The 15,470-nt window shown below is 41.3% G+C and overlaps 1 protein-coding gene across 11 annotated transcripts in view; it reads left to right on the plus strand.

Annotated features, from left to right (window-relative positions):
- PHACTR1 (phosphatase and actin regulator 1) overlaps window positions 1-15,470 on the plus strand; it is a 479,385-nt gene that overhangs the window by 373,464 nt on the left and 90,451 nt on the right. For all 11 annotated transcript variants that reach the window (XR_004375470.2, XR_004375469.2, XM_032793286.2 and 8 more), the window contains one exon: window positions 8,589-8,919. Coding sequence is in view for 9 of the 11 variants with exons in the window: in XM_032793286.2 (XP_032649177.1) it covers window positions 8,589-8,919 (331 nt within the window). In the remaining 2 variants the exon portion in view is untranslated. The remainder of the gene's footprint in view (window positions 1-8,588; window positions 8,920-15,470) is intronic.

Here is a 15,470-nt window from a genome sequence, read left to right on the forward strand (position 1 = left end):
AGCTAAATTAACCCTATTATTTTACTAATTACTCCAGAGACATCCTTAGTTTGTGTGTGAGAGAATTAATAAAATCAGACTTCTGGCGCTCCAAATGAAGATTTTTCAAGTTTTCATTGCACTTTCAGTGTCTGTTTTTCTATTGAGAATTTTGCGAGGAGAATGAAGGACAAATTAAGACACACCAAGCATGACTAATAGAGAGTGACGGTAGTTAATGGTCTGGTCGATCTGTTCAAGAAGGATATGAGAGGAAATGTGGTCTTGGAATGAGTTTCATTTCAGGTATAGTGCTGATGTGGAGCTTGCAGAATGCTTCTGATCTTTTATCTTGTTTGTTTATTAAATCAAATACAAGAATACCTGAGCATATATAATTACAAAATCTCCACAGGCCTAGTCAGCAGAGGAAAAAACCCAGATAAATACCTCAAATAGTGTGACGGTTCAGTGTCTTAAAAATCAGACCATCTTCTTGTCAGGAAACTCTGGGCCAAATCCTCATCATCTGGATGAAGAATGACTAAAGGGTTATACCCAAGGGACCTTGTGCAGATTGGGCAGGACTTGGGAGACAGAATCCTCCCCTCCAACAGGATCTAGGATCCATCTCACACATCACTGCTTTCTGTTCAAGTGCAAGACTATTTGTTACTAAGGCAAGGTCAAATCCTAGCAGAGCAGGTATAAAGCAAACAAAAATAAATGCAGTTAAATTTAGAAAACAAAGAAACCCTCAGTTTTACTGTGGGAGTGAAAAGGGAGAAAGAGAATCGCACGTGGCAATTTCTAATCACATAGATTAGTGCTGTTCTGGTAGGCTCTTGGGTACTGTGAAGATGAGGAGGATATAAGAACATGAATAGAAGAGGAACCAGAGGAGGCTGGGAGTGAGACTGGCTCCTCTGGAGTCTTTTACTGGTACAGGGCTTGACATCTTTGTAGTTCACAGACCCGTGTTCCTGCCCCATCCATCCCAAAACTATCCATCTTGCTTTTATGGAAGGAGCAGCCAGAGAGGACTTCTCTACAGTATATGAAGAGTGTTGGAATCCCCTGAGCAGCCTTTCTGTTGCCCATTCTATGTCTTGCATGCTCATAACCTGAACAGGAAAAAGCAGCATTTGCCCTATAATCATCAAGATCCATCTCTACATAGTACAAAGGAGTCAGCCCTAGAAAGAGAACATGTCTTGTTATTGCTTCAATACAATTTCACTACTCAGCATTCCTCACTGGCCAATTATTTTACAACGATCCTTCTGCCAATTGTTAAACAATGATCATTAATAATAAGCCATCCTTCATTTATAAAGCCCCTTTCATCCACCAGAGTCCTAAGGCTCTGATATACCAACTTTGCACAAGACTCATCTTCACTCACCCGAAAAGGCAGATATCTCTGGGGTAGAAGATAGCAGTGTGCAGCAGTGTTACACAACCATTTTGGACACAAATTGCAAAATACCATATCTGGTTGAAATTGTGAGGGGAATTTCAATAACCCTCTGAGACTGAATTTGGCTGGGGCCTTGGGATTAATTGCCAGGAGAGCTTTAATGATCAGAAGAGGCCAGGACATTGGTTTGATATTTTCTTTGAAAAGCAACACTCCCAGTATCACAGTGCCCCTTTGTCCTATTGTCCATTAATCCATTACTTCTTAGTACCAAACTTGAGTTTTTCTGGGATTAACCCCGCCACATTCAGATCAAAAGAATGAACTGCCAGTTATCTATAAAATTCTCTTAAAAATCTGTGAGGGAAACATTTGGGGCATAACTGTTAGACTGTGTAAATCCAGAGTCAGTGAGATTACTTCAGTTTTACATTTGTTGTAACTGAACAGAATCGGGCCCTTTACTTCAACAATCATATTAGAGCTTTTAAAAATCCTTTTAGCATCTTTTCAGTTGTTTCATTCCTGGCATTGGGATGAAAAAGTTTGTCCTGCTTTTAATTCTAAGAACACACAATCTAGTTATGCCTATACAGTAAGATTCAAACTATCGGCTGGCCGAATAACAGCGATAACTCAAATATAGAGCAACTAGCCATGGTTAGAAGTGAACATTTAACAGGGAAGGAAGTGTTGTAAGCCCATAAAAATAACTACTGATAATGTGGACCTGCCAGGATTGAATTCCAGAACAATGGATGTAAGGCCTCTTGAAACATAGTTGATTGCTGGTTACAACATTAAAAAACTATTTAGAACTACAAGTTGATCTGTCAGATAATCTCCGCAGCCTGCAGTATGTTCTAATCCAGCATTTACATAGAATCATAGAATATCAGGGTTGGACGGGACCTCAGGAGGTAACCTAGTCCAACCCCCTGCTCAAAGCAGGACCAATCCCCAGACAGATTTTTGCCCCAGATCCCTAAATGGCCCCCTCAAGGACTGAACTCACAACCCTGGGTTTAGCAGGCCAATGCCCATGTCTGGAGTGGCTCCTCTGTAGATGAGCCCATTGCACTAGGCGTGAGCTCTCTGCTCTGTCATACCCAGGACCGGCGCTAGGGGTTTTAGCGCCCTAGGCGCACGGCAATTTCACCACCCCGCTCCCTGGTCCCGCGGCTCCAGTAGAGCTGCCGCAGTCGTGCCTGTGGAGGGTCCGCTGGTCTGCAGCTCCGGTGGAACTGCCACAGTGGTGCCTGCGGGAGGTCCACTGGAGCCTTGGGAGCAGCCAACCATCCGTGGGCACAACTGCAGCAGCTCCACTGGAGCCACGGATCCTCCGCAGGCACGACTGCGGCAACTCCACCGGAGCCGCCTGCCGCTGCCTCTGGCAAAATTCCACCCACCAATAATCCTGGCGCCCTAGGCGATTGCCTAGGCCGCCTAAATGGAAGCACCGGCCCTGGTCATATCTCCTCCTGCTTTCTGCACTAGTATGCACATGGCTTATTCAGTTTGAAGTAAATTCTCTCCCCAGTGCACACTCTGAGTACCCATGCTGAGCTCTTGAGGAGGATACAGCAGCCCAGGAGCAGAATGAATGGATCATTTCTCCCAGTCTGCAGAATGGCAGTGGGCTGGACCCTAGGATTGTAGTTGCTTCCACAGGTCCTGTGACTCCTGCTATCTAGAGAGCAATAGCCAACTAATCAAGGTTACAGCAGAATGCCTGGCCCTGCCCTTAATGCCTGCTGTGAGACTACGCAGAGAGTCCCTGCAAAGCTGGGCTTTGTGGCATTCAGGGCGTGCACACCCTCTTCATGCGCTCCCAAGTCCTTCCCCTATCTTTGCTGTACACATTGTGCAGAAGAACAGCAAAAGATGTGGAAGCCAAAATTGGCCTAAGATGCGCATGTGCAATGCAGTCAGTAGGCAATGCTTGTCTCACAATGATTGGGCTAACTGCATCTCTGACCCCTCTGGGGCTTTTTGAGTGTACTCCCTCTCCACAGGCCTTGAGTTGTCACCTCTTGTTAGGTGGAATCACATGCTTCTCCCACTCTTAGGCCAGGCCTTGATTTGCCATCCCCTGGAACTAAATGTGATTGCCTCAGCAAGCCCACTTTAGCCTCAGTACCTGCAATTCTGGTCCTTGGAAGCTATGTCCCAGTGGCATACAGAGATCAGCCAGCCTTCTTGAAGCTGTGTTGTTCATTTTCGATCAAAGGATTTCAGAGAAAAAAATCTTAAAATGGTAAACAGATTATATGTGTGTCTTGCTTACCTGGTGGCTATCCATTTTCCACGTGAGTTTAAGCTTCCTACAAACCGTCCAAGACCTTTGTTGTCTTGGTGACAGTCCCCATGGAATTAAAGCAGTATAGATCTATAATAAGCTTTCTGCTAACTAATACGGTTATACAGTCTATCTCAATAACTAGCTTACATACAGTAGTCATAAAATTATGACATAGCAGCTCCATGTCCAACACAGCATGCACGTATCTGAGAACAGAATTTGACCCTTCATTATGAACCTGATCAAAGCCCACTGAAGTCAGTGGAAAGACTGCCATTGTTTTCAGTAGGCTTTTGGATCAGTTCCTCTTAGGCCTTGTCTACGCTGGCAGTGGCATGTACAGTATGAAGGCTGTGTCCACATTGCAGTGAGTAGCTACATGCAGCAGGGGAAGGCTCTGGTGGGAGGGGGTACTGGGGAAAATCTCCAGCAGCTCCCCATTGCTGGAGCCTTTCCACGCTGAAGGGAGCAGCCAGAGCCTTTCCCTGCAGTAGGGAGAGAGTCCAAGGCAGCAGGGCAACACTGGGACACTACATTGTTAAAAGTAGCAGTGTAGATGTGGAAGGCACTGCTTGGGTGAGTAGAGAGCCATGTAGGATCTGTACCCTAAGGTTCTGGCATGTCTTTACTCATCTAAGCAGCACCTCGCTGTCTACACTGCTATGTATACCCATGCTAGGGTTGTATGCGCTATATGTATTCTACACACCTCTGTAAGTGTAGTCGTAGCCTTAGAGGATCTGGGAACTAGGGATAGAAAAGTCAAATGATTTGCCTAAATTCATACAGTGAATTAAGGACAGTGTCAGGAATATAACTCAGATTTCCTGAATCCCATTTCAGGGTCCTGCCCACTGGACAACACTGCCTCCTAAATACATGCAGACTTTTACAGAATATAGAATTCACTACTACAATAGGTCACAGTTAGCCACTGGAATAGGATTTAAAAGGAAACTGGATTCTCATAACAAGTAGTTACATTTGTAATTATGTGTACTTCAACAAGGGTAATAAAAACTCGTTCTTTGGGGCATCAACTGTCACCATAGGAGTCAGAAGGAATTTTTCCTCCCATGTACAGGATGGTCACTTGGCCAGGTACATTGTGAAGAAGAGGAAGGGGCTGCCATCCTCATGGATCAGTGCCCTAGTCTGGTGTAGCAAATTTTATCTTCTAGTTATATATTTGTATGTAACTATAGCATATTGTCATAAACATTGATAAGGTTTAATTTTCTAACATTATTTGCATTAAATCCAGCATAACTAGGACCTGATCAAGCAAAATGCTAAACAATCTCAACTCTCACTAGTGCCAGGGGAAGCTGAGCTTGTTCAGCATCTTGCAGAACTAGCCTCGTTATACATAATAGTGGATATAAGGGTCCTCAACCAGAAAAGATTTATCTCCAGGCCTATTTGCTACTATCCTGTCATTTCAGTGCTTTGTGCAAAGATTTAAAACTGCAATAACATTTCACTGAGAGGACTTATAGCATTGATTTTTTTTGTTCATCCTTTCCCTTTCCCTGCTTGTTAATCACCTAGTCATGTATACATGTGATAGATATTCCCTTCTAAGGGCTGGACATCTCCCCAAGTGCTGTCCATATGCCTTATGGGGAAAAAAAACAGTGGAGTTAAAAAAAAAAAAAAGCTATAAAATATGATTGTCCTAATCTAATATATCAATTATAACCTCTTACACACATGGGTCAAATTTTCCTCTAATTTACACTAGATAAGAACCATTGTAGACCATGAAGTTTCCACTGGTTTGATTGGAAAGGGAAAATTTGCTCATAAGTTTGGACCATGTTCTGAGGACCTTACTCATTCAGAACCGCAACTGAACTGACAGCTTAGTCAGATTTTCAGGACAATGCCCATTGTCACCAAGTGAATAGCTCTAAAGCTCCTTTCTGTTGTACTAATGCTCCTTTTGGGTAATTTTCATTGATAGACAAAAGTTGTTACGGTAAAGGGTAGACAAGTTTTGTTTCTGTGCTAGTAGATTTTCATGACTTTTTTTCAAAGCTGTGTGGGCACGAGGTGAAAAATCATGGGCCAAATCCTTAGCTGGTGTAAATTGGCATCCTTCCATTTCTGAAGTCAATGAAAGTATGCTAATGTACTCTAGCCCCATATGTTTAAACAAATTTCCTTACCTGTGTTATGAATAATATTTTAGACAATTTAGACTGATTTTACAAATCTCACTCGCTCTTTATGCTTTTTTGCCTTTTGCTGACCAATGAAAATAAACTAGTGAATTTCACATTCTAGTTCTGATACGCTACCCCAAGCTACAGTCCCCCAAAGCAACAGTTATGGGGCTGCAAACCTAGGAGGGGAATATTTTCATTTAAAAAGAAAAAAATCTTTTTCCTTTTAATGCTTTTTTTTTTAAATGGAAGCATTTCTATCTATTTTGTGCGTCAATCAACCTCACAAATTCCACTGGCTCCCAACAGTAAATCAGCTTTTTTAGTACTTCAGAAACACAGGAAGTTGCAAATTCAGTTGTCCCTTCCAGCTTTTCTTCAGCCAGGAGCATGACTGTGCAGCTCTGGTGGATGGTATCACTTTGAGCCCTCCATTGCAGATGTCTCCTCGTATGTCTTCATATGCAGAGCGAAGGTCTGGGACTAGAACAGCACTCCTTCCAGAATACCACCACCTCTGTTAACTAACGCTGTTACTTGACGTACAACAGAGATTGGACCAAACCAAACATCCAGGTCTGGCTACTGCAGAAGTTTAGGGAGGTGCAGATCTGGATCCCAGCTTTTTAGCTCAGACTCATCTTTTAGTAGAAGGTATCCTGGAGAAATAATATATATAAATGTTTTGTTACAACGCATTGCATAGGAGCCTTATTCTCAGGGTTTTATTCAATTTACTCTTTGTCTCTTAAATTTTTTGAAGACAGTATATAGGGTACAAAGATAAAACATAGCTACGGAGCATGTATGTGCATAAGAGACATGACAGCTCAACCTGTTCTCTGTTTGGGTAAACAAAACCCATAAAAATTCAAATTGCAAAGCATGAAAACCGTTCCGCTTTAGAAGAGTGTAGGGAATGGCAGAGGGGAGTTTCATGTTTGCTGGCAAATCCAAGGGCCGTATTTGGTTCTGCATAAGGGGGGTGCAACAAGCATTGACTTTAGTGGAGAGAGTATAGCCTAGCGGATAGGACATGCTGGATGAAGAGGCAAAAGATTTGGATTCTATCTTGGCTGGCTGTTTAGATTGTATGTTCATTGGGACAGGGTCTGTCTCTTACAATATGTGTGTTCAATGCCTAGCATAATAAGGCCTTGACCTCAGCTGGGACCTTTAGGTGCTATTGTAGAGCTACTCTAATAATAATTAATAGTAATATCAGACTTGAATTTGGTCCCTGTCATCTTCTAGCTTAGTGTCGTTTTTCAGTTTGATCTTTCTGGAGAAGTGTTGCACCTGGGAGCCATCTGAACTCTAGTTAGTAGGTTTGGCCGCACTGCTGGTGAATAAATACCCAGGCCAGAGATTATGGATAGCTAGTGCAAACATGAAAATTGATAGAAGTGCTTTTAAAAACTGTGGTGCAGCTCACAAACATGTGATGGCCTTTGAAACCTCAGCAGCAGCTTATCTGCTGAGCTTTGTCAAGTCCCAAGAAACTGTTGGCACTTTTATCTCTTCATTGTATTTTAGTAAGGTGCATGAACTCAAATAAGAGAGGCTAAACATGTTATGCTGCCAGAACTCCTTTACAGAACCCAAATGCCAGAGGTTTGCCAGATTTGAAAGGGTTCATTGAGGTCACTCCCTCTTCCAACCTCAGGAAGTCTTTCTAGCTCCCTCCTTCCCTATAACTTCAAACATCAGTCCATAATGTAAACTCTCATCTTCTCTTATCTCCCAACCCCAAGTGGCTACTTCTCCATGGCCTTCCTCATTCTCAAATCTCCAGCTCCTCTCATTGGCTCTCCGACCTTTTAGAAATTTTCATAATGCAGCCCAGCACGTCTCCTTCTCACTGCTGAGCTCAGGTAGCCAGTGCATTGAAATTCCATCTGCTTATGGATGTCTCCATTACATACACCTCTGAGGCCTTATCCAGTTCCCATAGAAGTCAACAGGAATCTTTCCCCCATGGGTAAACCTCACAAAATTATGTATTTTTGAGGAATCCTGCATGAAGCTAAAAAGGTTAAAATCCACAGCTGGGAATCCAGAACAAAGTTTGTTTGCCAGGCGTTTTGTAAAAGAATAAATTAATCCTACCATTTCCCTTCATTTTTGCTGGATTATCCTTATACCTCATTCATGATTTTTTTTATTAGCATAATTGTGCTGCACCAAATGTTCTGCAGGTTCACAAAAATGTGAGATGTGATGTGCAGTAGTCAGACTGTAGCAGTGGGAGCCAGAAATTCCTGAGTTTTAATCCTCACTGTGGTGATAATGATTCATTCTGTGACTTTGGGCGCCTGTTCACTCTACCTCAGGTTACTCATTAAATGGGGGATAACAACACAGAACTCACAGGGATGTTATCAGTGTTAGTCCCTGGTAGAAAGTGCTTTGAAGATGAAAAGTACTACATAGATCTTGTGATTACATGAACTATTGTTTAAGGCATTTCTTACTGAGAGTCCTCAAATGTTTCTATGAGGCGCAAAATTCTGCAACATGAAAATTTCCCTTCTGAAAACCGTTCAGAGTGTTATAGGTACAGTATATTCCATCACCAGCAGGAAAGGGGTAAGTCCAATGCAGACTCATCTGTTTTCTTTACTGGCAACCTTTGTGCCCGATTACCTAAGCAGATATTGTGGTCTTCTTTTTAATGCCATCAAAACTTATGTCTGTGCCTCTCGTTCTTGTGTTTTAGATCCTGGCGGTCCTATGAAACTGCCTTGTATGCCAGTTAAACTGTCGCCTCCGCTACCTCCAAAGAAAGTCATGATTTGCATGCCTTTAGGGGGGCCAGACCTCTCTCTTGCATCCTATTCCATGCAGAAGAGTTCCCAGCAGCCTTTGGCTCCACACCACCACTCTGTACTGCCATCCCAATTAGCAGCACACCAGCACCAGCTTCCATATGGCAGCCACAGCCAGCATCTGCCTTCTGGATCCAGCTCATTACCTATTCACCCTTCAGGGTGTCGGATGATAGATGAATTGAACAAGACACTGGCCATGACCATGCAGAGGCTAGAAAGGTAATGGTTGATTTTTAAAAATATTAATTCATATGGTGTCATTACAGCATCAGAACATAACATCATACAATAATACATTGCACTTAGAGGACCTTTCATCTGAAGATCCAAAGTCTTTTACAAAGCTAAGTCATTATTGGGGAAACTGAAGCACAGAGAGATTAAGTGACTTGCCCAAGTTGATGCAGTGAGTTAGTAGCAGAATCAGGAATAAACCTCAAGTGTCCTGAATCGCAGTCTTCTGCTCTAGCCATTATATTTTGATAGAAAGAACGAGGAGTACTCATGGCACCTTAGAGACTAACAAATTTATTTGGGCATAAGCTTTCATGGGCTAAAATCCTCTTCATCTGATGCATGCAGTGGAAAATACAATAGGAAGATATATATACACAGAGAACATGAAAAAATGGGTGTTGCCATACTAACTCTAACGAAACTAATCAATTAAGGTGGGCTGTTATCAGCAGGAGAAAAAAAACTTTTATAAAGATAATCAGGATGGCCCATTCAAACAGTTGACAAGAAGGTGTGAGTAACAGTAGGGGTTCTTAATCTTTCCCTGTTTGCTGTATAGAATGTTGATTAGGTGTTCCGCAGTTTCTTTGAGTGTGTGTGACACAATTTCTCAGCATAGTCTGTGTGGTATGTAGATTGCCATGGATTTTTTTTTACATTCAGCACTTTTGGTATGATGTCCAGCTGTTTGCATTTGGAAAGGAAGATGATGTCTATCCAAATCTGTATGAATTTTTTTCATGAAGTTGATGGATTTCCACTTCATATGGCTAAATTCAGTGCCTTGCATGGCTACTCTCAGAAGCCTCCTGTTTTGCAACAACATAACACCAGGTTTCCAAGTAAAGCTTTGGTTACATGGAAGACCAAAGAAAAATTTTTTTTTAAAAAAATGGAGGATTTAGAAAAGAACAGTAAAGACCAAATGTGTTGCCCCCATCAAAGCAATCTACATGCCACTTATCAGCTGGAGGGAGCACATGGTGATTTGCATAAGCTATTTAGAATTTTTTAATGTAATCTAAAATTCATCTGAGAATAAAATAAAATAAATGTGGGGCAGGGGTGGAATGTGTGTGTACACAAACGCAACCTAATTGTCACAGCTGTTTTGTAACAATCCCCAACTGTAGACTACAAAGGGGATAGAGAAAATTAATGTCATTCCATGCAAGATCCCCACACATATTTTGTAAAGTGAGTCAGTGGAATGCGGGATGTATCCCAGTATATTGACTTCCTTGCAGAGACTCCACTAACTTGTCTCTGGTCAAAAGCACAGGTTTCTGAACAGCAGTCCTTAGGCTTTCACCAGGACACCTGGATTAACTGTAGCCTTGCGGGGGCTTTCAGGGAGGGTAGATCCAATACCAATACCAATACCAATACAAATACCATATGACACATGGAACTTCTTCCTGGAGAAACAGCCTCTACACTCAGTAGTGCAGAACATAGCCCCCTGCAGGAATGTCTGTAGTCCAAAGGAATCAATAAATACAGGTGCCCAGTTCTCAGTGCTCAAAGTAGCTCAAGAGGAGCAGTGGAAATATGGCTTGAGGCTTGGCCCTGGGGTTTTTGTTGGTGCCAGACCACTCCCCAGTATAAATTTGAGCAATCTGAATGTTGCTGTAATTTATATACAGGAGAATCAGCTAAATGGACAGTGAAAACTCAAGGAGATAGCTGGGCAGTTCACCACGGGCAGTTTTATTGAAACTGACAAGGTGATAGGAAAATAGAAAATTGTAGAGAAAACCAAACATGTACCATTTAAATAGACAAGAGGCCAGATTCTGCCCCGTGCTACTAGCCCTTTGCACTGCCAGAGTAATAAAAAGAGACCTTTATAGCTGTTCTGAAAGGGCCACTGTAGATTTTCCCAGTGTAAGGGAATCCTCAGCTGGTGTGAACTTGGCTAGCATATAGTGGGAGGTTCCTGTTGCCACAGATAGGAGGCTCCAGTGGTGAGACAGGAGGTAGCACGCTATGGGCATAAGTCACTATAACAGGGGTAGAGGATTGATGGGACCACAGTCCTGCCACCTTTCACATAGGCCAGCACAGCCTGGCACGTGCACTTTGCAGAACTAGATGTATCATCCTGAGATGCGATGTACTGTACATATTCCTGAGTGCTGGGGAGTGTCAAGAGGAACTGTTTCCCTCTCTAGAGCAGTGCAGCTCCACACCATTCCTAGCACAAGTCTGGGTGTTAATTTCACAATTTGGCCCATGGTACATGCAAGCTGCACTTCATCATTCTAAATCCAATGACATTTCTCTTCATATGACTTCATCGTGGCATCTGTTCTCCCCTTCCCTCAGCAATGGATGTTCCAGTTTTTAAGCTTCCATCAAGTCTGTGTTTACAAGTATGTTTAATTGTTTAAAGGAGGTGATGTAAAGATTGTGGGGGATTTTATTTTTGTTAATTTTTAACATTTACCAGAAGCTGAAACTGAACAAGCAAGACTCCAGTTCCCAGAATGAAGCAATTGTCTCCTAGCACAGAAGAGAATAATTTTTAAAAATGAGATTAATATTGATTTCACCTTTAAGGGGCTCCTAGCTCTCATTAATATACAGAACAGATTTTTTTATTGTTTCTTTTCAGTCGATTGACTGGGTTTTTTTGTGCCTCAGGGGATATTTCAGTCATGGAATAATGTATCAAGTATTTCAGTTATGCTCATTGTCCAGTAAGTCAGTAATGTTTGTGGTACTTGAGAAAAAAAAATTGATGGCTGTTTCTTCTGGAAAGGCAGTCACTAGTTTCATAATGTATATGAACTGTGAAGTCGACATGTGCTGTTAAATTTTTTAAGTTACACTTCCAAGGGGCTCTCTGTTTTTAGCAAATGTGCTAATGTCTCCAAGGAGATTAGTGTAGGTTTTCAGAATAGATTTGATTTGGGAGGGGATTAGGTACAGCAAGTGGTATCTTTTCCTGATATTATTTTGACAGTACTGCTTTCTTTTCTCCCTAATTGTACAAAAAAACAGGTTTAAACCTTAATTACATCACTCTGCAGTGTTTGTTATAGGATGCTTCAGCTCAGAAGCCTTGAAAGCCTTGTAAACTGCTTATATTTGAGATCTAATTTTTTTTCTATATAAAATTTAGCTGTGTGATCATGTCTATCAAATATGTAGGATCTGAGATTGGTTCCTAAGCTTTTCTGCTGCTTCCAAAATAGCATGCTGCTGGGCCCCTGCTCCCAGGCCAGCAACTGTGGAGAAGAATGTAGAACATAGAGGCCTGGAATGGTAGGATGGCTAATGGAAATGAGTGTATGAAAATGGAAATTTTCACATCCAAAATAGAAACAAAGCTCAAAGAGTTTAATGCTCCCAAACTGAGGGGGAGCAGATAATCTCCAACCCAGAATACTGAAAGAACTGGCACATGAAATTGCAAGTCAGATAGCAAGATATCATATGACCGGAAAATAGCAAACATAGTTATCTGTATTTAAGAAATGAGGGGAAAGTAGTCCAGGCAACTACAGATCTGTTTGTCTGATCTCAATAGTATACAAGATTTTAGAACAAGTTTTGCAGGAAAGAATAATTAAAGACTGTAGGTAAATGAAAATGGGATAAAATCCAACCCGGGATTATCAAAAGTAGATCTTCCTTTGATAAAATAACTGATTTCTTAGACAAAGGACATGCAGTGATTGAAATCTATCTAAAATTCAGTAAAGCATTTGGCATGGTACTAGATGGGGAATTATTAGTAAAATGGGGTTTAATACAGGAACTGTGAGGAAGGTAAGGAAACCATGTAAAGGGGAGAGGTCAATGGATTGTGCTGAAAGGAGAACAGTTCAGCTGGAGGGAGGTTATTAATGGCATTCTTCAAGGATTTTTTTGGACCGATTGTATTTAATATTTTAATTAATGACCTTGGCACAAAAAGTAGGACTGCACTAATTAAATTTGCTGATGACAAAAAGTGGGAGTCATTGTCCATACAGAGGAGGATCAGAATATTATACAGAAAGAACTGGATGAGCTGGAGGCCTGAAATACAGAAATGGGGTAAAATTAAATGGTACGAAGTATAAGGTCATGCACTCAGGGACTAAAAACAAGAATTTCTGCTATCGCTATGAGAAAAGGGGGTATCTAACATCACAAGGGAATAATAACATCACTAGGTAGCACCCATTTCAGCTGATCCCAAACCTTACCTACAAAAATGTAATACTAAAGTATTCTAGAATAATCGCCCCAAATACTGCTAGTTCTACTGTCAAGTGATGTGAAGCATTACTAAAGAATACTGTAGTATTTTTTTAATAAGGGAAGAGGATACTGACAAGCCCCAGTAATAACCAGCCCTCTTCAACCAAAACAGTACCTTTTTTTTTTTTTTCCAATTGTTAAAAGAAAAGGCCTATTTCTTGTTGCTTTCTTCCTGAGTCAGTGGGATTTCCTTGTTCTGGTAAATTCACCTGGTGTGGGTTGATCCCTGTGCCCGTCTGTAATTTTCTCTCTAAACTCTCCAGCATTCTTTTCTTATATCTCACACCCCCAAACCAGTCCCTCCTACCCACCTCTGCTCTTGTGGCCAAGAATAGGGAAAGAAAGAACATGCAATCCCCTTCTTTTAACAACGTAGATTTTTTGTTTTAAAAGACCAGATTTCCAGAGTCCTGACTGTCTAACAATATCTAAAAGCAGGGGAAAGGTATGAACTATGTGAAAGGAAGTTAGAAATGATTTGCCAATGAGTTAGAAGCATACCAAAGAAAAATGAGGAATTCCTGATTACCGGAGTAGGAACCAGGGACCACGTTATTTTGTGTAACCTTGATCAAGTTACTTAACTTCCATGCCTCTGTTTTCCTCTCTGTAAAATGGGTGACAACACTTACCTGCCTCACGAGAGTATTGTGAGCATTAACAGGGCAATATTTTAAAAGCATTTGAAAAATAGAAATTCCTATGTAAGAGCCAGGTGTTATGATTTTAAGTGACACATTCCTAACTCTCAGAAAGGATCTGCACTCATTAGGCAGCAATTTTCCTACATGAGGATAACAGTGTGTTGCAATTTAAACAAAGGGATAATGTATGCGGCCAACTTCTTTGAAAGTCAAGAAAATTGTGGATTCCACAATGTAGATTTGCTATCAGGGTACCTCTCATGGGAGCTCTTTTCCCCGACTGCAGTATGGCTTTTTTTGTCCCCTTCCTTAACGTTGACTTGGAGGGGCAGCTTCTTGGCATGACGTGCTAGTCTAATCTCCAGCCATGCGCCCAATCAGTCTCTCTCTGATGAGGCTGCCAATTAGTGTCAATCATGATGCGTACTCTTGTAAGCTCGCAACTGGGATCAGACCACAACTTATTTCTTATAGGATACTAAACAGCTATCAGACGGTAATGACTTCCAGTTACCAATGCCCTGCCCTGGGATAGATTTGAACAAATGACATCAAAAGTGAAAACCTCTGTATCAGAAAGTTTCTGTAACCAATTGCCCTTAGACATCCAGTTCCCTCAGACTTCAAATTTATAAATTAAATCATATCAGACCTACCTAGCAGATGTCTTGTAATTCTTATCGAATGCATTTCAGTCTATAAGACTTTTCAAGATAACTACTTTTGTCTAATACCTTCCCTATGCTCATCCCAGCGTAGTATTATATTAATGAATGTACAGTGATCTGAAGTGTTTCTATTTTTAGTTTAGCTGATAAGCAACAACACAATATACTATTGATCTGACAATGTTTTGATAGAATCTTTTTTGGTAACTCTTCATTCTGTTATCAAAGAAGAAGAGGTGATAGTTTGTGGGGATATGTTTTATCCCACTAGATTTTTACAGGAGTGATTTCCCCTGTTCTATTTAGAGTACACCCTTGAGTAACAAGAATATCAGTAGTTGTCTATATAATCTTTAAATTCTGACTTCTTATGAAAAATCTTTTCTTAATAGCAGCACTGTAATTTACTTGTTAAGATAAATTCTTTTTGAAAACAAGTGCCCGCATAGCCATTGTCTTGATCTCTAAACAACCAAAGCAACAAAATCTGAAACAGCTTTTAAAACTGATGATATGAAACATTTAATAGTGTAATTCTGCTAGCCCAACAGCCTTTACAAATAAATTTGTAGTAGACCACATGACAGTGAGTATTTCCTACCAACAAAGAGGAAATCTATGCACAGTAGAATTACTCGTGTCCTTGATTGTTTTTCATAAGTACACTGCAGTACTGCAGGTAGGGCAAAAGTGCACAACACCTTGTCAGCTGACTTAGGGAATGAAATTAATAGTGTGGAACAGAAATCAAGAAATACATAAAATAGCAGGGGAAAAGTAGAGCTTAAAATAGAAAGTGGTATTATTGGTGGACTGATAAACTGAGAGCAGGGCCGGCGCTTTCATTGAGGCGACTTAGGCAGTCGCCTAGGGCGCCAGCATTATGTGGGGGGCAGCATTTTGCCAGGGGGGCGGCAGGCGGCTCCGATGGAGCTGCCGCAGGCATTTCTGTGGACGGTCCGCTGGT

Source organism: Chelonoidis abingdonii, chromosome 2, assembly GCF_003597395.2.
Source record: "Chelonoidis abingdonii isolate Lonesome George chromosome 2, CheloAbing_2.0, whole genome shotgun sequence".
In the NCBI taxonomy this organism is placed as follows: domain Eukaryota; kingdom Metazoa; phylum Chordata; order Testudines; family Testudinidae; genus Chelonoidis; species Chelonoidis abingdonii.